This window comes from Tachypleus tridentatus, chromosome 6 (genome assembly GCF_004210375.1).
Source record: "Tachypleus tridentatus isolate NWPU-2018 chromosome 6, ASM421037v1, whole genome shotgun sequence".
NCBI classification, from domain to species: domain Eukaryota; kingdom Metazoa; phylum Arthropoda; class Merostomata; order Xiphosura; family Limulidae; genus Tachypleus; species Tachypleus tridentatus.
The window spans coordinates 81,197,864-81,218,774 of NC_134830.1; the positions used below are offsets into that span (position 1 = coordinate 81,197,864).

Sequence of the window (20,911 nt, forward strand, 5' to 3'; positions counted from 1 at the left end):
GAATATGACCTAGGAAGATTGAAAAGTCATTCTTTGCTTTTCAATAAAAGTGTTAATACCCTACTAGCAGTTCTGAGATACATTTCCCCTAGTATTTGTACAGGTCTTAGTTGAAACCATTATGTTATAACATCAAGTAGTTTGATTACTTACCAATAAAACAAAGCTTTTAAATTTAAAGCAGCTATAAAGAAAGCTTAAATATAATTGTATAGAGCAAAAATTAGACTATCATGTATTAATATAATAAATATATGGGTTTAGGAGTTCTTTTTTAAAGTTTCTGTAAATATTCTCATTGTGAAAGTATTTGCATTTTAAACAGTATGTGTTTGAAAGCTGTAGAAATTGTCTTGGATGACATGTGACAATGTAGGTAAGATTATGCAGCTTAGATTTGAGTTGAATGGGTAGTGAGGAAAACTTTATTAGAAATTTAATAGTAACAAATGTAAAATATGTGGAGAAGGTTTGTTTTAATAAATATACTATGGTTTTATTTCACTGAAATGTTTGTAAATAAGAGGTTTGTATTATGTTCACCAAATCATATAAGTTTACTGTTTAGTAAGTACAGTAGCAATTGCAAAATATTTTAATGACTCAAATGCTATTAAATATTATTTTTATATTTATACTGTACAAACAACATGCATAAATATATCATATGTCAGGTTACTTAATTATTTGTGATTGTAATAGTGACATAGGGTTAAACATTTTCATTATTAATTACCATCTAATTTGATTTGCTGAAAATAATTCTGGGATAATTGCATATTTGAAAAATAAAATTTGTGAGTGCATGGTAATATTTTAGTTAATATTTATTATTTATTTATCCACTAAGTAGGAAATGTTCTTAAAACTTGTGGGAAGATATCTTATTCAATAAAACATGTTTTTCTGAGATGATTTGCACATAAATTTTTTTTTTCCTATGCAGATACCTTTGAAAGTTGTCTGCCACTAGCTTTTAAGCAACTTCCCCCAAATCTCATAAGATTTCTTGTGAATCATGCTACTGCATAATAATGCTCAACTGTTCACCATCCTTTGACCCTGACTGTTGCTGCTTTTTGAGAGGTTTGACCTCATATTTGTCATAATACTAACTCACCTTTCAGTCTTTTAACCATGGTTCTGGTCTTGACTTGATGCATTCTTTGTTGCATTTTCTTGGTGGTATCCTTCTGGCTGGCTTTATCTTAGTTTCCTCTTCATTGCCACCTAACAACCCAACCAATGCTTTCCTTGCCAATTGTACATTCTTATGTTTCAGCATCTTTCATTTTCTTTCTCTTAAGAGATATTGTTCTTTCTCCTTAATATTTGGATTTTTACAGTCCATCACGCATTGAAACAGACTTCCTAATCTTGTATTTCTAATTAGGATGTCCTTCTGCCCAGTCCATTTACCTGTGTAAGGGGCATGGCTTTCAACATTGATCTGTCTGCTGCCACCTTCCTACTGATTTTCCTATCATCAGACATCTCCCTCTCCTTGAACTTGTCTACTTAATAGGGTTCAACTGTCTTCAACATTTTGCCTTTCTCAGTATTACAAAGTACTTCCAGTTCTTTTTGCCTTGTTCCAGCCTTTCTTTATCCATAGAAAAACTTTACTTTTTTCCATGCCCAACTGTGACCTTAGTATCATCTGATGGGAAGAAATCTGGGCCTTCTGCAAGCAAGAACACCCAGATTTCCTCCCATCAGATTTGCCACATCTTGTTATATGAGTGAATATATTCCCCTTTTGTTCATAGTATTTGTGTATAGGATCCTGCTAGATGGCTGGTGGCACCTTTCGGTATAGATATATTTTTCAAAATTTCACATTGAGCCAGGATAATAAAAAGTACTCATGCCATCTATGTTGCTGCCTTAATATATGCTCACTATTGAAATGTGATGTTCAGCAAGACCACTTGAGTTATCCTTATGGTATATTCTGGCTATGTCTGATCTAGATCATACCTATTATGGAAAAACCAGCACCAGGAAGTGTGTTACTTGTTTCTCTAGCTTATGCTTGTTGGATTTTTCAAAATAGTGTTACAAGGTCACCTGCTACTCTCTGTTCCTTTACAGATTTTTTGAGGCTAAAACAGGGCTGATTAGAATCTGGGCATTTTTTCTGGGTCTCCCCACTGTGGATTCCTCCCCCATTTTTCTTTGAGTCAAATAAAGGAGACATTTATCACTTACCAGTTCTTAGCTGCTGGGGTGTTTGGACCATGGAGAATCCTTACTGATTTGGACATAACCACTTGGGCTAGAATAAGAGGTGTCAGTCAGTGGGAAGTGGGGCAATGGTAACACTGTTAGTGTCAAATGTCATCTCATATAATTATGCCTACAACATGCTAGAAGCACATCATACAATACTGTGCCCTTCTTCTGCTGTCTGCATGTGTGCAGTATAGTTAGGGCAAGAATATTACAAAACTGTACCGTCCTTCTGTAGCTTGCAACTGTTCAGTAGAATGTAGGCAACCACATTCTAAGATAGATGCCTTCCTCCTGCACACTGTGACTGTTCAGTTGAGATGAGCACGTACTAACAAATATTACCTCCTCCTGTAGCTAGAATCAGTCCAGTAATGGTCTGTTGGTAGAGTAGAGCTGTGCATTAAGTATGGTCTGAATGTGTCCCAACCATATTATACACATTGGCTCCCTGATGTCTTGTATGCAAGTAGTTGTATGGTCACATTCTTATTTTTCTCATACCTACAACATATGGATATTCTTAAGTACAAATAATTTATTTTGGAAATTTTTACATGTAGAACAGTTGATGTGCTGGAGGCTTTTTAAGTATTGATTGGATTAGTGAATAAATGTAAAAGAATATATTTAGTTGGTTAATTTTTAGATATTCACTGAATAGAAGAGTAACATTCATGGGTTGTGTATCCTACTTTTATTTCCTCACTTGCCTATTTCTTAGCAACTGTTTTCAGCAAAAATTTTAAGCAAGCTTTTTCAGTTTCTTATAGTTAAATATGTATTGTAAAAACTAAAAAAATATTGAAAACATGATGGAATTGGTGAAGTATATGTATGAATGTATAAATTTATCTATTATTTTAAGAATGGTTTGCAAGTTGAACAACAAATTTACCATAAAGTCTGCTTGTTGATTAAGTAGATTACCATGATTTGTTGGTCTTAACACTGTACAAATGTTTGTAAAAAATATTATATGTCAGTAGAAATTTGCATCTTGGCTTCTAAGGTTATAAACATTGAAGCTATGTTTTTTTTAGCTTTAAGATTAAAAAATCCTAACATTATTAGGAACCTGGCTCAGAACTTAGAAGAGTATATAAAACCATCAAAGTAAGCTTAGAAATGTGATGCAATGTACAATTAACTTTTTTATTTTTTAAAGTTTTTCATTCATACCTTAATAAACAGTACATTTATCTTCTTTAATTGCCCAACTCCTATGGTGTATAGTTGGTGATAGATGGTACAGGCATTGTAGCTACACTTTTTTAATAAAATGGGCTGAAGAGAATTATAACTAAAAAAAAATCACATTACCTAAAGTTTTTTTAATTGAATAAGGGATTCCTTATTATTGGCAAATTCTATTCTAAGTGAAGTGGCATTATGAAAGATTAACTGGAAGAATGACCAAAAAGCTTAGACCTGAGTACTTTTTTTCATTAAAGTAAATCTATAATAACAAAACATTTAGTTAGTCTTGAATAATTTAATTCTTTATTGGGGTTTAGTAGCTATTATTTCATACAGTTTTGAACAAACATGCATCATGCCAATATTGTAGTATTTTAATTGTATTAAAAGTTTACACAACAATAACGTTTTGTAAAATGTTCAAATTAGTAAACTTTGTTAATTTGATGTGTATATCTATAAAATCTATTTGTAAATATGGTTTATTCATATAACTCACTGTGATGTAAAATATGTATTTAGAATTAATCAATGTACAGTTTTTTTAGTTTATTCATTAATTATTTCCAACTTTTTTAAAATATGCTTTTTGTGAAAAAAGTTTGTTTTGAATGCTTTCATGGTTAACTTGGTAATGTATGCGAGTTCTGCTATACTAAACTACATATTTTATTAATTTCTTTTCAGCATCTTACATCCAAAACACCCGAGTTAAGAACATTGATAAAAAAAAAAACCTCTTAAAGTAAATATTGATAATTAGACCTTTTTTTTTATCCCTTCTGTTATAATTTATTGAAATTTAACATGAATCTTTATTAACTGGTGTTAAACTTTATCATACCTTATTTTTTTTATTCATAGGAAAAAATAAACCAAAATTTAAGAACTTGTATTTTGAACCTGTCATTGGATTCTATAGTTAGAATTATCCTTATGTATAATAATTTATCTTTGAGTCTCCATTTTATTACGTTAGGTATGTTACATTTTATAATTTTAAAAGCCAGAAATTTGAATTTGAATTGAAAAGTTAACTAAATGTTGGTAAGTATTAAATTTATGACATTTGCCAACAAGATTGATACACAAAATTTTCTTTCTTAACACAAATATGTCTTAATATACAAACAACAAGACAATTTATGATAATTGTTATTGAAAATAGATATCACATATAATGATTTATAATCAAAAGTTTTACAAACTTAAACACTATTAAGTCCTCTTTCCAGTCTGGAACTGAATACTTTGTCAACAGTTCACAAGGTGCAAGTTACTTTAATGTTGATACATAGATACTCTTCACTTGACAGGAATGCTAGCTAGCTCTATTCTTCACACACAAGTTTTTTTCCTGATGAAAATATTTGATGTTCTCATAGAAATGTTGACTTCCAAAGTTAATTCACTGAAGTATGTAATGCTCAAAATCTATAAATATTCATAGTCAAATATCTTTAGTTTGCTAATTAATAAGTGTTTATCACAATTATAGCTTCTGAGTATACTGACTGTAGTGAACCAGAAATATTATATATAACTTGAAAGCTCACTTGGCAACAGTATTTGAAAATATGCTTGTGCTTTTGTAAAATATATATTGTTGATTCTAATGCTCAAGAATATTCTACAATTTAGAGAACAGGTGGGATTTGCACAATACACATTTAACAATACAAGTTACATATATTTCTAAATATATATTAAACTGAAGCAAACCTAGATATTAAAATAATATTAAATCTGTTACATTTAGTATTAGATATTTACTGTATATTGGTATTATATGTATAGGTTTTATTTTATCAGAGTATAAAAAAATTGTATCAGTTTGTTCAGAAGGAAAATTCATGACATGCATAAAGATCAAAGTAACAAATTCTAATGTACAGAAAAGTAATTGCAAGTACAGTTGATAAAATATTTCCTCTGAGCTATGAATGATGAAATATTTTTTTCTTTTCTTTCTTATGTAACATATATGATCATACTTCAATTCTTTCAGATGATCTTTCAACAACAGAAGGTCTACAAGTAGCTAATAATGGGTCTCTAGTCATTAAAGGAGCACAAAAATTACAAGATGGGATGTATGAATGCTCAGCAGAAAATGGTATAGGGGTAGCTTTGGTGAAAAGTATCCAAATTCAAATTCTAGGTAAGTAATATGTCTGTATTTGCATTCTGTACCCAAGAATTTGATTTTTGTTTTTTTTTTTAATTTTGCACACAGCTACTCGAGGGCTATCTGTGCTTGCCTTCCCTAATTAAGCAGTCTAAGACTAGAGGGAAGGCAACTAGTTATCATCACCCATCACTAATTTTTGGGATACTCTTTTACCAAAGAATAATGGGATTGACTGTTATATTATAATGCCCCTACAGCTGAAAGGGTGAACATGTTTGGTGTGATGGGGATTCAAACCTGAGACACTCAGATTACGAGTCAAATGTCTTAACCACCTGGCCATTCTGGGCCTATTTGATTTTTGTTGATGTTATTTATATCATAAATATCATTTGAATTCTGAACCCAGTTAACCTAAATTTGAAAAATATATAGACTGTACTTTTTAAAATTTTATCAAAAAAAAGTTTCTTAAAAGCATCTTGTATTTTGAACCTCTCATTGTTTTATGTGTTTAGAATTATCATTAGTACTAGCATTTTCCAGTGTATTAGTATTAAATGTAAAAGTAATGGTGTAGCATATTATGAAAAGGTTTGCATTGGATAATTTGTCTAGAAGAACAATTTCAGATATACATAGGGCATGGTTCTTTATTTTTAGTTTTACGTAAATTTTCCAGTGAAATTAGAGGTTGATGTAGAAAAAGTAAAAAGATAAAATTGTGCCATAAGATACTAGCATTTATGTATTTTAGGTGTCTGAAACCCCCTGATTGCAAAGTTCTTGTCTTCATTTACTGCCTGGTTTGTCAAGCTATCAGTGGTTTTATCCAAATCAATTTTCTGTGGTGAATGTCTCACAGTATGGAATTTTTTCTTTATAATTACCAAGATCCATACTGTCTTTTTGCATGTGACTCAAGAGATGCATTACTGCTTCATATACTTTGTGCATTAAAATATACCGTAATCAGTCTTTTTTTTTTTTAAGTTTGCTCCATATTGTTATAAAAATATGTGCCAAAGATTGCAATGCACATTTGAATGTAAAAATAGTTTAAATTGCTTGATGTATTACATAATATGTGCTGCTGCAATATTCAATCATTTTACCATACTACTTTAGATTTTTTTTTCTCTCATGAACAAAATGCTTTTTTTAGAAATTAAAAATAAAAGGGAAATCAAGAGTTTTTTTCTTGGAAACATATAATACCACACTAGAAATAAAAAAAAAGAAGATGGAAGTATAAATCATTCTTTTATTTTTTTCTAAATACAAAATTTAGAAGTTGGTGGGATCATAAAATGAAAAGTAAAATAATTCTGCCATATGTGATATGTTTCGTCATACTTCAGTTACTTCAATTCATTACTATCAGTAAGAGATCATTTAATAATTTTTATTAACTTCAGTCCTGAGTTGAAAACTACACTTCTAAGTTTTTAGAGACTGTAGAAAGTTCTTGGTTAATATAAAAAATAAGTTGTTACTAGGTGGAACTTGAGTTGACAGAAGTAAAAGCATTGTGCATAGGGTAGTCAAATGCACAGTCAGAATATTATGTATAGTGTTAATAATGAGACTGAGAAAGGCTTTGGTGTACCTCAGCAAAGAATACCATTGTAGAATACAACAAATGTGCTTTTTCTATGACAGTACATAACAGAGAATTGATAGTGAAAATAATACAAGAAAATGTTAGTGCATCAGGTGGGTGATACTTTAGCTCTTGAACAAGTTTCTTTTAACTAAAACAGCTGAACCACATCTATATAACATTATCCTTGGTGTCCTGTTTTGTTTCTTTCATATAGTTATTCTAATTGAAAATGTGGTTCATTGTTCCACTCTGTACTTGTAAACATGTGTAAGTAACAAACGTTCAACGTATTTGTAATGCAAGTGAATATTATCACATATTGTGCTTACTTCAGTGTATTGCAGTGGCAGATCAAGAACAGATCTGAAGGGGCAGTTTGTATTGGAGTTGCCACTGTCAGTGTGTACTAGTAGTATCATTCACCAGTAGAGCAGTTTAATCAGCTTATTCCATGTGTAAACTGACTAACTTTCTTAAATGAAAGGTGCATTTGTAGATCTTTTTACTTCCTTTGAAATGTGCGTGCTTGTCAGCTTGATCACAATTTAAATTTCTGGTTCCTAATCTACCTATTCCATTGTTGGTATTATACATCATCATCCCAAAGTTGCAGTTCAAACCATCATAAAAGCTCCATGTAGAGAACACCTGAGTAACACAGAGCTACAGATGTCCTTTTTTACATACTTTATAATATATTGCTTGTGGATTATTAGATTGCTAGGAAATATCAGATATTTTGCTGTATGAATCCAGTATGAACATAACTCTACTCAATTAAGCCTGTATGTTATGTTTTACTAAACAATAATTAACCATTTTTTTATCATATGAAATCCAGAAGACATAAGTGGTATGACTCATTGAGAGGAAAATGCCAGACCCATGTAAGATTGTTAAAGGGAAGGGGTAAATCCATTGCTGACATATGGGTATCCTTGTAATATGTGGTGTTAACTGAATTTAAATTATTCCACACATGAATAAGCCTAAATTAATTATTGTTGGCCTGTGGTCCCCGTTTTTCTGGTGTGTTGTATAATCAGGTTTCACTATGTTTGTTCCTTAGTACCTTTTCTTTTCCTTTATAGAACCTACTTCCTTCTCTGTGATTTTTTTCCCTCTTTCCACTTATCATTTAGGTTCACCAGTAAATTTTCTTGGCATATTTATCTTTTTATTCGAATGTTTGTCCTTTTTTGTGTGTGTGTGTGTTTTATTCTGTAAGATCTGTCATGTACCATGTTCCTAGCTGCTCTCTTTTCATCTTCCCCAAGAGCATATTATTGAGCCAGATATATGGACTACTCCATTTATTTTTCTTTTCTTTACAGGGCTGTTTTGTAGGACCAATCCCAGATTTACCTTGTGACCTTTTGCTTCATAAACGTATTTGTCCTGTACTGTACACCCAAGGTCTTTATGAGTCCATGACATTAGGTCTCTTTTTATGATGGATCTGATACACAATTCCAACTACCATCTAATGTTGGTTAATTGAATCCATTTTTGTGGTAGCTTTGCTCTTCAAAAAGGGTAGTACAGTTGCACATTGCACTGTCTTTGGTGCTGTGTGCTTATTGATTTTCTGATGCTCTTTCTCCCCCCCCATTTATTTTCATGGAAAATTACTTTGTTACTTTATTGTCAATATTAATAAAGATAGGACAGTGTTACTCACTCTTACACTTTTCAACCAATTAAAGCTTTATGGTGGTTATAAGGTAAGTCAGATTGGTTGACCCCATATAAAAGTTATGATAGAGAAAATAACAGATAAAATAGAAAGTTTGAATTTAAAGAATACTTGGAAACAACATTTATTTAGAAGAATTTACAGATTATACAAGGGAAATGTGAAAAATTTTGGATGAAGAACATTTTTAATCATGAGGTGAAAATCACCTTGCACTCAGAACAGTTGACGATCTGATGCCATAGACAGTTTTTTGGTATTTATTTAAAAAGTCATATTTTTTCCTTGTGAAAGATAAGATAGTATTTACTAAAAGCATTAAACATTTGGTGAAAGTGCATAAAACATGTTAAAAGCTGTTAACAGTTACAGTATGGAAGTTCAAGTCACTTTGGGTTTCATTTGACCAGCTTGGAAATTGGCTCCATTGCCTTCTATTTTTACTCTTTGGTACCAAATTATCATATATTTTCTCATTACCTTCTTGTATTTTATCTGAGGTATATTATTGTGCTTCAAATGGGTTTTCTTTGTATCTTTGTTACCTTCTTTTTGCTAGATTAGCCTTTTCCACTTCTTCTGTTCTATCCCTTCTTTATTGCTCTTATTCATTGTGTGAAGTCACATTCCTCTTTTCTGTACTCCTTCCTCCTCCTTGAGTACATGGTATTCATTGGGCTTGGATGTCTTAATTAGTGTTTATTTCTCTATTTATCTGGACAGGTGTTACAGAGCTTTAGTCCTCATAACCTTTATAGGTTTTCAGTTGTCCTTTATTTTTGTTCTTCATCTATAACAGTCTATTTCTAACCTTCCTGTTCCAGGTTTCAAACTTTTCTTTTTATCTCATTCTCTCTCCCCCCCCCCCCTCAGTGTGGATTCCTGTACATTGTGAGGGGACCTCCCAGGGAAGGTTCTGTTCTGTCAGTTTATGTCCTCTGGTATCTAAAATTCCACCTACATGTTTGCCGTGCGTGGTGACCAGTGAAGGGGAGGAGAGGATCCTGATGGTTGAGGGGTCCAACCCTAACACACCACTTTGGTCTTGAATTCCTGTAGATGGGTGGCCTTGGGGTGGTCCACTTGGGCTAGGGTCAACCAAGTATCAGTGTTGGATGTTCTCAACAGGTGTTGTGGACATTGAATCTGATGCTGGTATTTGGGTATAGTGCTCACGAAATCCTGGTGTTGCTGTAGTGTCCTTGTTTGGCACTGTAGAGAATTTCCTCATAGGAATCTGTGGTGGGTGGGGTCAGTTGGCACTGAAATATTCCTTTTTTCTATTATGGATCCTCTAAATAAAAACTAAAATAAAATAATGAAAAACAATCCATAGGTAAATAACCACATCTTGAAGATTCTGAGCAGCAAACTTCAACATCTATAACACTTGTTGTACATCATTTACCTATAGTACATCCTCTTTGATACAAACCTTTAGGGTAAATGTCTCTCTTTCATTCAGAAGGGACTAGAGGGGCCTGTTGGCTTTCCAAAGTCAGTAAAGAAGCTTCGATCTGGTGATATATTGGTAAAAACATCCACATCTCAACACAGTGAACTCCTCTTGCATTCAAAGGCAATTGGGGATATACCTATTGAGGTTTCACCTCATACTACTTTGAATTCATCACGGGGAGTTATTGTTGAGAGAGATTTGAAGAACATCCCAGAGTCTGAGATTCTTGCTGGTTCCTCCACCCAAGGAGTTTCTGCAGTAAGGCGTATCTCCACCTACAAAGATGGAATTACGATCCTGACCAATGTCCTCATCCTGACATTTACATCACTACGTCCACCTGCTACCATCAAGGCAGGTTATCTTAATTGCATAGTATGGCCATACATTCCAAACCCTCTCAGATGTTTCCAGTGTCAGCGGTTTGGTCACTCGAAGACGTCTTGTCGTGGTTCCCTGATGTGTGCTCGTTGAGGTGGCAAGGACCACAATACATATGAGTGTGAAACAGACCCTCAATGCATCAATCGCGATGGCTCTTACCCATCCTACTTTCATTCTTGCTGTAAGTGGTTGGAAAAAAAAGAGTTGCACTGGTTGAAAACGATTCATAACATTACTTATCCTGAGGCTCGAACGTTGCTGTCCACCACTTCTCTCACAGGTATGCTGTTGCACTTCATTCCACTATGACAGTGGGAGTGCAGACAGATGTCTATGTGCTTCCAAAAGAATGGACCTCAAACCAAATAAAAAGTCTTATGACCTCCATGGTTTAAAAAGCTAGTGAATCAACTTCAACACCCATACTTTCCTTTACATACATTACAGCAAATCCCAAAATCCACTTCCTTTGGTTCTGGATAAAGGCATTACCTCGGACACATTTTTTTCTTCCACCCCAAGATGCAAAATGATCATTTGTTCACATCCTCAGTCATTGGAATCCTTTTCCAAATTAATTAGTATTATAAAGGCTTTCACTCACCGTATTAATGGCCAAAGCTGATTTTCCTTTTTGCAAATGATTCACTTGTCAGTGCATTCTTTTACTGGAGGCTTCTCAGTTGGAAGGGCTTGTCATGAGATATACATCCACACAGTATTTGGTAGTTTTGGAGATTTTCTAGAGTTGATTTGGCTGAATTTAGCCCTTTTCTCTGTGCCTGTGAACTGAGCTGTTTTTGGTCACCAGGTATTGCATTTCTCATTCTTTTCATGTGCAAGAAGTTCTTTAATCTTTAGGGACACTGGCTTCCCTGTAACTCTTCATTTCTTTACAATGTGCACACACTTGTCTCCTCCAGTGGACCTTGTATGTCTGTGGATTTCTTTCATGGGCTTATTGGTCTAATTTGTGATCCTCTTCTTTTCGTTAGGAATTGCCATATGTTATTAAACCCTGCCCATACTACATCCATCATTACTTTTCTGACTCTCAAACAAGATCTGTCTCTGATTAACTCTAATCTTACAGGATCCATATCTGTGCGTGTTATTAAATTTTACTTAGTTACATTCAAAATTTACTCAAGTAAGCTTACAACCAATGCCTACCAGTCAAATTAACATTGAAAGTTACAGTATGTTTTGAAAGTTTTGTATAACTTTGTTTTAATTCCTTTATTTCAAAAAAAAACCTTAAAGAAAAATTCATAAACTTAAGTGTTTGTTGTTATGTGATGCTTTTAACATCCACTATACTTCCATGTATAGAGAGAAACTGGATTAATTGCTGTGTTTACACATTCTTGCAGACCATCAATATTTAGAATTTACTTCTAGGGCTGTCCGAGTTTGGTTGGTCTGGAGGAAGTGAGTGAGTTGTTTTACTTCTCCCAAGGTTTTATTCCTGTGAGTTGGGCCTATACAGAAAGGAGATTGGGATCCATCAGTGGTATTTCTTGTATATATCCTTGTCCAAATTCTCCAAAGTTCACAAGTTACCTCTGGACTTGCATCAGCTGCATGCAGGTTTTGCCATAATGTATTAATTTTGTTGTTATTTCCATTCCATCACACTGTGCATACCTTTTCATGAATGACTGGTCTCTTCTGGTACTGTCTTGTTTGTTATCAGAGCATGAGATCTTGATTCTACTTTCAGGAAAGACTGAGGCAGGTTTCATTTGTAGGGGTGAGATGTCTATCCTTGCTCCACTTCCATATGTCATCAATTTGGATATTTTTTGTTTTTCTTTTTGTTTATTAGTCAGGTTCAGTTGACTAGCTTCCAGCTCATGGTTACAGAATAAGACCATAAACTCTCATTTATCCTTCTCCCACAACATTGATGATTACTTTTCTTTGGGATGATAGTGTAACAGATCCTTTTCTAATTGTCTTTATGTGACCAAGTTATCATAAATATCAATTCACTGATTTCCCCAGTTTCCTTAGTCATGATCATTCTTCAGTCTTGAGGGGTTAAGTTGGGATACTACTACTGTATGGGTTTCTCTATCAACACCTTGTCCAGAGTTCACGAATGCCATGCTTCACAAATGGGGTGCATATACCAACAGTGAGGAATTTTAGTGTCTATGCACAATCAGATAGATTTCCCTGAGCAATGTATTATTCATCGTGCTCTTCAACAGGTATGATCTGAGCTTATTAAAGGGCAAATCATTTGGCTTTACTTTTCCAATTTTTGGTAGTATCTTTTGTTTTTCATTGAAAAGACACTTGGTACTTGTTTTCAATTTTTGGACCTCCTTTATTGGGACCATTCCCATTTCATCACATTATTACCTTGCCATGTTCTTTAAGTAATGTCTGTGGTAGCAGGTCATTGGTCTGGATTGTTAATGGTTCTCTTGACAGAATAGATCCTACATCATAAGATTCTGTTGGACTGTCTCTAATTGGCCTTCTCTCCCATTCATGTGTTGCACAGGGTGCTATATAGGATTTGTTCCATCTTTGGATCCTGTTAGCACCAGATTGGCTGCTACACCCTGGATTTTCCTTCTGCATTACCTTCTGGAATTTTCTTCTATTCTACTTCTTTTTCAGCCATCTCTGTGTAAATGTAGGCAGCCATGATCCGTCATGGTACACCTGGCTATCTATCCAGGAGCTCAAGTTTTAGGCATGGAGATTGTTAAGTCTTTTGAAAAGCATTGGAATTTAATTTCTAAAGTTGTCATGTACTTGACTCGGCTTTTGCTTATTTCAAGATAAGCATTTGTCAGTAGAAATTACACATGTTGGAAATGATGTATTGAAAAGAGGTGGAACCCATTTTAGGTAAAAGTGCCAGTCATAACTCATTCTTTCACTAGGTTCTTTGGTAGAGGTTTACCATCTTCCACAGTGACCCTATTTAAGATGGCCTTATCAACTACTGTTTGATTATCCTAATTACATAATTTTTGAGTTCCTACTACTTTCAATGTTCCTCAAGTAGCTCTTAATTCCTGGTCCCAAATTACCATTCCTGTTATCTAATAGGGATATTAAGATTACAATACAGGTTCTTTATCAACACTTGTTTGTGCCCTGATTCTTATATGCCATGTTTGCCTTTTACCTTAAGGTTTATTTTTTTGTGGCTGTTGACCTACAGGCATTACTAGTTGGAGTGATTTACACTGTTGCTCACAGACTGCTTTCTCATTCTCTCTATACTCTCAGACCAGTTCTTCATATCATGAGGACTTTTCTACAAGTTACATCTAATCAGATTTTTAACATTTCTTTGTCCTTAGCAGCCTGGTCAGATTGTGTAGACTAGTATGTGGACCTCCCACAGTAATTGTATGTCACATTATTTACCTGATCTGGCAATCTTTTCATCGGAATGTTTTTGCCTTCTCCCTTTAGTCACCTTAATAATTTCAGCTGGATTATTAAGAGGGGTGAGCCTTTTTTATTGTTACCTTTCAGGGTGCCTTAACCTATTTTCACAGTATCCACACTGTCATGAGTGTTGCCCAGTCAGGTGTGCTTTTACCAAACCAACTGCACAGTTGTAACCACTAATTCTGTGTGCAACAAGCTCTTTAGAAATGAGGCTTTCCATAAAACCAATTAGGAGCTCTGCTGTACTGGACTAACGCTCCTGGATTATCATGAGCAAAGCATAAGAGGATCCTGCTGGTCATTGTATTGAATAAATTTGGTTCAGTTTGCTTTAGGGATCTTGATTCACTTATTGCACTGTTCCTTGGAACTTTCTAATGCTCAATAATTCGTGATGATGAGAAAACCCATTTGTAGAGAAAATTATATATTTAAAAATGTCTGGTATGGGTAGAGAAAGCACTAGTAGAGGAGCAAACAACGTTTCTTCAGTCATTGTCAGGTTCACAAAGGTTCATAAACTAATACAAAGGAACACCCTTATACCTATATTGATAAATATATCCAACATCTAAGTACATCTTCACTCCTACACTCAATTACACAACTGCCTTCAAACATGTGCTCAGCTACCAGTCAGTAATCCTTTCTTTCTTTGTGAACCTGATGATGACTGAAGAAAGTTGAAACGTTGTTCGCTCCTCAACTAGTGCTTTCTCCACCCATACCAGCCATTATTAAATGTATAATTTTTAATGCACATTACACCCCAGATTATACTTGTGGAGCTAGGAAGTTCTCATCACACCTGGTTGTTAGTCACTGGTATGGTGGATAGAGACAATTCCTTCTTCTTCTATGGACTCTTCTAGTTGGCATGTTTGTTTTTGGATGTGGATGCCAACAAGCTAATTTACATTTCTTCACATTTGGCTTTGTCACCTTTCTTATTCTCTTGCATATTATCTTTACCAGTCATAGGACAAGATCCTCCAGGTGAGCAGGTAAATGATTATCCGATGGCTTATGTGCAGTTGCTTGAATAATCATTCTCATTGTGGTATGCCTTTCCCTGTGAGACAAATGGTTCATTTGCTCCCCCTCCCACCTTCATTTTAGGCAAAGAGTATATTCTAGTTAAGAAGAGATGCCCCTGTAGAGCTCCTACCATTGAGTATCACATTCCATGAGCTTCTACTGGGCCACTTTCTGAAGAGAGCTTTGCACTGGTGATCCACCTGTTCACTGTGCAGTTCTAGTTTAAGTGTGTGAAGAGGTGGGTTTTGTCTCAGAAACTAACACTTTCCTAATTTGAAAGTATATTTGTTAGATAATCACCTTCACATGCATTCTCATTCGACCTCTCTTTTTCTGGTGTTTTTTTTTTTAAAGATACATAAGTAACATGGTTTTCTCTATGGGAAGATGATTACGTTTCAGAAATACATTCTTATATTTGGAAAATGTTAATTTTATGGTTTTGTTATCATCATATGCTGTATATTTCTCTGTAGTAAATCTGATACACTCACAAATCATTCCTTTGTGATAATATTTGTACTTTTGTAAAATTGTAATGGTTTTATCTCAAAATTTCAAACTAGAAAATCTCAGTAATATGTAGTGCTATCTATCTGTGAAGCTAGATACTTTTTAGGAAATGGAATATTAGTCTTAAAATGCTAAATTTAGTGTTTGACTCCCTGATATGGACATACCATATAACCCATTGTAGTTTTCCTCTAAAACAAATGCAACAACACAGTGCCATTAATCTCATCAATCTTCCTGTATTCAGTTTTTAAGAGTATAAAACTGAAATAAATGCATGTTTTATCTCACATGAGATGAAACCTTTTGAGTCAATTTCTGTTTTATACCTGTAAAAAGATGAATATAATAAAACGGGTAGTAAAAAATCTGGCATTATGGAAAAGTATCCATAATTTTACATAATATCAATTAGCCAATATCCATGTACCTTGTGGCATTGGAATTTAATAAATAATGCCTATCAGTAAGATTAGACCAGATGTTAGGTTACTAGTTCTTGATAGTGGTCAAGATCTAACCACATGGTCTACTTTTTGAACTTGAACACATTAAATTATGAGTTAGCAAACTAGTTTTCACTTGTAAGGTTAGTTCAGTTGAAAAATGCCTTTGACTGCAGCAATAAAAGAAAACCCTGTATTGCCAAGAAAATGTAAAACATTTTTGTAAGTAGAGGACAAAAGAAAACCAATAACCTTTTATCCTAAAAATGTGTAATCATATAAAGGCAATAGTATAAAGCATTTGACTTTACTTGTTTTAGTATATTTCTCTAGCTATTGTATATATGATATATCAATATTTTGTATATTGATACATCTTTAGATTTTCAATCTTGTATCTAATATTCACTTCCCTTTAGGGAGCAGAGTGCGGATAATACATTGTGTAGCTTTGTAAAGTTGAAGTATATTGAAGAAATGGGAAGAAACCTATACTCTAGACTTAAACACAACACTCCTATTTTTTATAAATATTCAAACATTATTTCTACTAATTGCAACATAATGACAAATTTTTTAAACCATGTAAATAATTCTTCTATTAGAAAAATAAAAGAAACTATTCTAAAAGATATCTTAAAATAGTCTTTCCTACATCTCATCAAAATGGGTCTGGCAGAAACAGCAGACATAAATATTTAAGGACAAGAATACATCCCAAATCGTCCATATGAATACTTTTTGTTACACTTGATAATGTTGAGTTAACTTTATTAAAATATTGTGTGTGTACTGTTTCCTTTTTCAACAAACTCTATGACTTACAGCTATGTAAAATTTTAGTTGTTGAATTCAATACCTTACTATTCTTTTTCATTGTAAATTCAGTCACTACTATATATAAATGTGAATTGTATTTACAGAAAGACATAACCAAAACTAGATTTAATGATTTATTTTGAAAAGTAAAATGTTAAAAGTTCTGCTTGTAGATGTTATATTTACATGATAACAATTCAGAATGAAATTTCAGGAGCCACACTGATATTAAATTTAAAAAACAGTACCTCATTAATAGTTACCCCAAACTGTAGTGTAATACTTGATCTTGACATTATGTCATTTCTATTGTACTAAACAGCTTTCAAGCACTCTGGTGGACAAATACATGTTGTCTTGTCTGTCATATAGTGAACAGTAGGTAGGAGATGCAATATGTGCTGTAAGTTGTTATTTCTCTTTCATGTCAGCAAGCTAAAACCATGCTTCATTGAAGGAGAGAGAGAAGTAATAGTGAGCACATAATTAACATGTGTAAAGAAATTCAGTTCCCTAATAGGTAACTTACTAATTGTACAATATTGTTCAGAATTTTAATCTGTACTCTAACTTAATGCATACTGTATAAGTTAAATAATGGGCAGCAATGAAAATGCTAATAATGTCTTACTTCTTTTGTTGGTAAATGTTAGCTAGTATGGAGTTCTATGCAAGTTGATTTCTAAATGTAATTAACTAATCAGAAAAGTTATCCAGATGGATTTATCTCTGGTTTTTTGCATAATATAGTACATTAATTTGTTGCTGACCTATCTGTATGGATTGTTTGTTTCAAAATCCTTGGCAACATTTCTTCACAAATAAAACATACGGCTTGAGAATAGTATATTATGCCCAGTGATTTTGGAGAACAAATAGTTGTTTGTTTTCTGTTTGTTTTTTTTAACACATAGCTACACTGTGAGATTACATCATCAAAGATGAATGTTCTTGTATGACTGGGTTGTTGGTCATACATAGTTCATTCTTTTGAGGTGTTTCTATGATGTAATATTTGTTTGGAGCACAATAGTATTGAACAGAAAACTGGTACATACCAGGTCCCCAGGAAACTGGTAAAATAAACATTTATTATTCAAGGTAACATTTATGGTAATGTTTGTTTTTAATGAAAACCAGATTAGAATATTTTACAGAATTGTAGTGTGAGAGCATTCACTTCTAGTTAATTTGTTATATATAACCTATCTTGATTTTTAAAAAATAGTCTAATCAAAGGGTATGAAACTTTATGGCAGAATGATATTGAGTGTTAGTAATGCCAAAGAAATATTTGAAAGAATATGTATTAGCTAGTGGTAGTGTATAATTTTTTCTTGTTATTGTTTTTAAAAGTAAACATTTTGTAAAGGTTGTGTTGGATTATGATATGGATGCCTTATGAATATAATTAATGTAACTATGGTATTTACAAGGACGTCAATTTGAAGCAATTTCTTTGATGTAACCTATGTTAAATTTTCTATCCTAATATAATTATTGTTTAGTGCTTTCATACATCTAACAGCTTTGGAGAATGTTACACATTTTCTGCTGTCCCATTTCTATTTCTAGAATACCTTTCCACAATATTAATATTACATGTAAGAAATGCAGTTATTGCTGTTCATAAGTTTGAGTCTCAGCATTTGATCATTATCTGAAAAGGTGACTCCTCATCAATGCAGTTACCTCTTGAGTAAACATGTTATCAACATAGAAATGTTTCTCCTGATAAACAAATATTGCTGTCTGTGGGCATGTTAGTGAATTCAAACAGGAAAATCTGAAACTGGACCTGTAAATATTGACTTTAGGAAATTGGCAAATATCAACAAAGGAAGCTGATCATTTGGTAATACAAAAACAAAACTAGGTCAACACAGCATAGCGTATTCATTAATTAATTATAACAGTACTGAAAAAATAATTATTGCAATGTATCCAGTTTTTACATTGTTTTGTTGTTTTTCTAGTCCCACCAATTGTGGAGCAGAAGTTTAAAGTTGTTACTGTTGAAGCAGGACAAGATGCTGTTTTGGAGTGTTCAGCAAAAGGAGAAGAGCCTTTATTTGTTGAGTGGTTAAAAGATAAAAAGCCTTTAAATAGGTTGGATGATCTCAGTAAGAGGTAATACAGTATGGGAAAAGTGGATATGACTAACCTGTATATCAAAGAATTTTACAAAATTCATCTAGTTTCACTATACATATGAAGTTATATAGTCATTTGACTTCTGTAAAAAATTTCCAGTTTTAAATTTAAAGATGACTGAAAGAATAAATTCTTAAAATTCAATCACTCACAAAACTTTGTGATAATCTACAGAAGAACTTTATTTTGTGTTTGCTGTGAATATTTTAAGTTTTCTTATCCTTTACTGACATTGGAGAGTTGAATCAGTAATTAGAAAAATTTACTTTTGTAGTTTAAAGGTGTTTTTATTTTATAATTTTCTTCCTTTTGGATTTTACGGATTTTGTTTACTTTGTGTTATTATTTGCAATGTAGAAAAAAATGTTTCTGAAAATGTATTATATGCTTATCTAATGTTTATTAATAAGGACCTATTTGACATGAAAGTCAAGGAGAATTAGAAGCAACAGCTTATGCTGTAATTGAATAAAGTTGTTGCTCTAAAACACATATATTAAAGCTGTGGCAATCAGATATGAAACACTGTTATGGTTAATAACCTATGCTATCATATAAGCCTAATCACTAATTAATATTTGTAGTATTCCTAGCTGTTAATTACTACTATATCCTATGTTTCAGTTGCTAATATGCAACTAACTTCGTGGGGGGTGTTGAAGGATTGTGTGTGTGGTTTTATCACTGGGAAATAATCCTGGGTTTTCTTTTTGGTGTGTTATCCTTTTGTCTGGGATCATGTTCCCTAGAATGAATTGAATCAACTATTTAAATAATTTCAAGATGGGTTTCACTGACTTCTGTATTAGACTGATTGCATTACTAGTTAGATGGAAGTAAAGACTTTATCTATCTTTACTTTTCTTGTGTGTTATCATATTCCATTATTTTAGTTGTATTTCATTTTGCTGTGTGGTCATAGTCATCTGTGGCATGGCTGGCTGTTGCATATAAACTGGTGTTATACATTCTTATGTCTTATTATGCATATGAATTGTGACTTTTGTCTGTTTTTTTTATTCTGTTAATGTATTAGAGTTTATATTTACAAAGGTTATTGTAATATTAATATATCATGTCATAGAAATAGACCAGATAATAAATTTAAATACACCAAAATAATAGGTTATGAAACAGTGTGAGAAGTAAAAAGCCTTCTACTCACATCTGACTAAAAACATACACATTCAGACCATCATAGAGCTCAGCAAAACTTGGATACCATTTCTGAGAACATTTGAACAATTAATTGATTTGAGCTCAAATAGGAGTTAAGCCAATTGAGTGGATAAAACACAAGTATTTCTAACGAGAAGAACTACTTATGATCGTATCTTAACCCATTTTACTCTGAACACAATGGAGATGGAAGTAGATTAATGGCTGAAGCATAGGAAGTAAACTACTTGTTATTAGTGTCAAGTAATAATTCAAACTATTATGAACTAATTAGTAATTAATATAAGGTTACTAACCATAACAGTAATTGTTGCTGGCAATTACGAGCAACTGCTAGTTTTAAGAAGTCAAATTACCTTGTTGGCAATGATATATTTTTGCTATGTCTCTAGTAACTGGATTAGTTAAAATTTTACATTTTCAGAAATATGACTTTCAATTTAGGTTTGTGAACAATACTCTAAAATGTTGTCGTGAAAATGTTTTCACTCAGATGTCACATGGGCACAATGCTCACTTTTACTCAAGTTGTTTGGGTTTCTATTTATCTGACAGAGGTGGTTCAGGGCTTTGAAAACTATAAAAGGTAATAAAGCAAAGAAAGCTGACTATAATCCAGGTAGGCTTAAAA

At 33.0% G+C, this 20,911-nt stretch overlaps 1 protein-coding gene across 1 annotated transcript in view; it reads left to right on the forward strand.

The window, feature by feature from the left end:
* Nucleotides 1–20,911, forward strand: part of LOC143252911 (cell adhesion molecule Dscam1-like) — a 107,537-nt gene that overhangs the window by 19,634 nt on the left and 66,992 nt on the right. The window contains exons 4-5 of the mRNA XM_076505756.1: nt 5,441–5,593; nt 18,924–19,077. Coding sequence (XP_076361871.1) covers nt 5,441–5,593; nt 18,924–19,077 — 307 coding nt within the window. The remainder of the gene's footprint in view (nt 1–5,440; nt 5,594–18,923; nt 19,078–20,911) is intronic.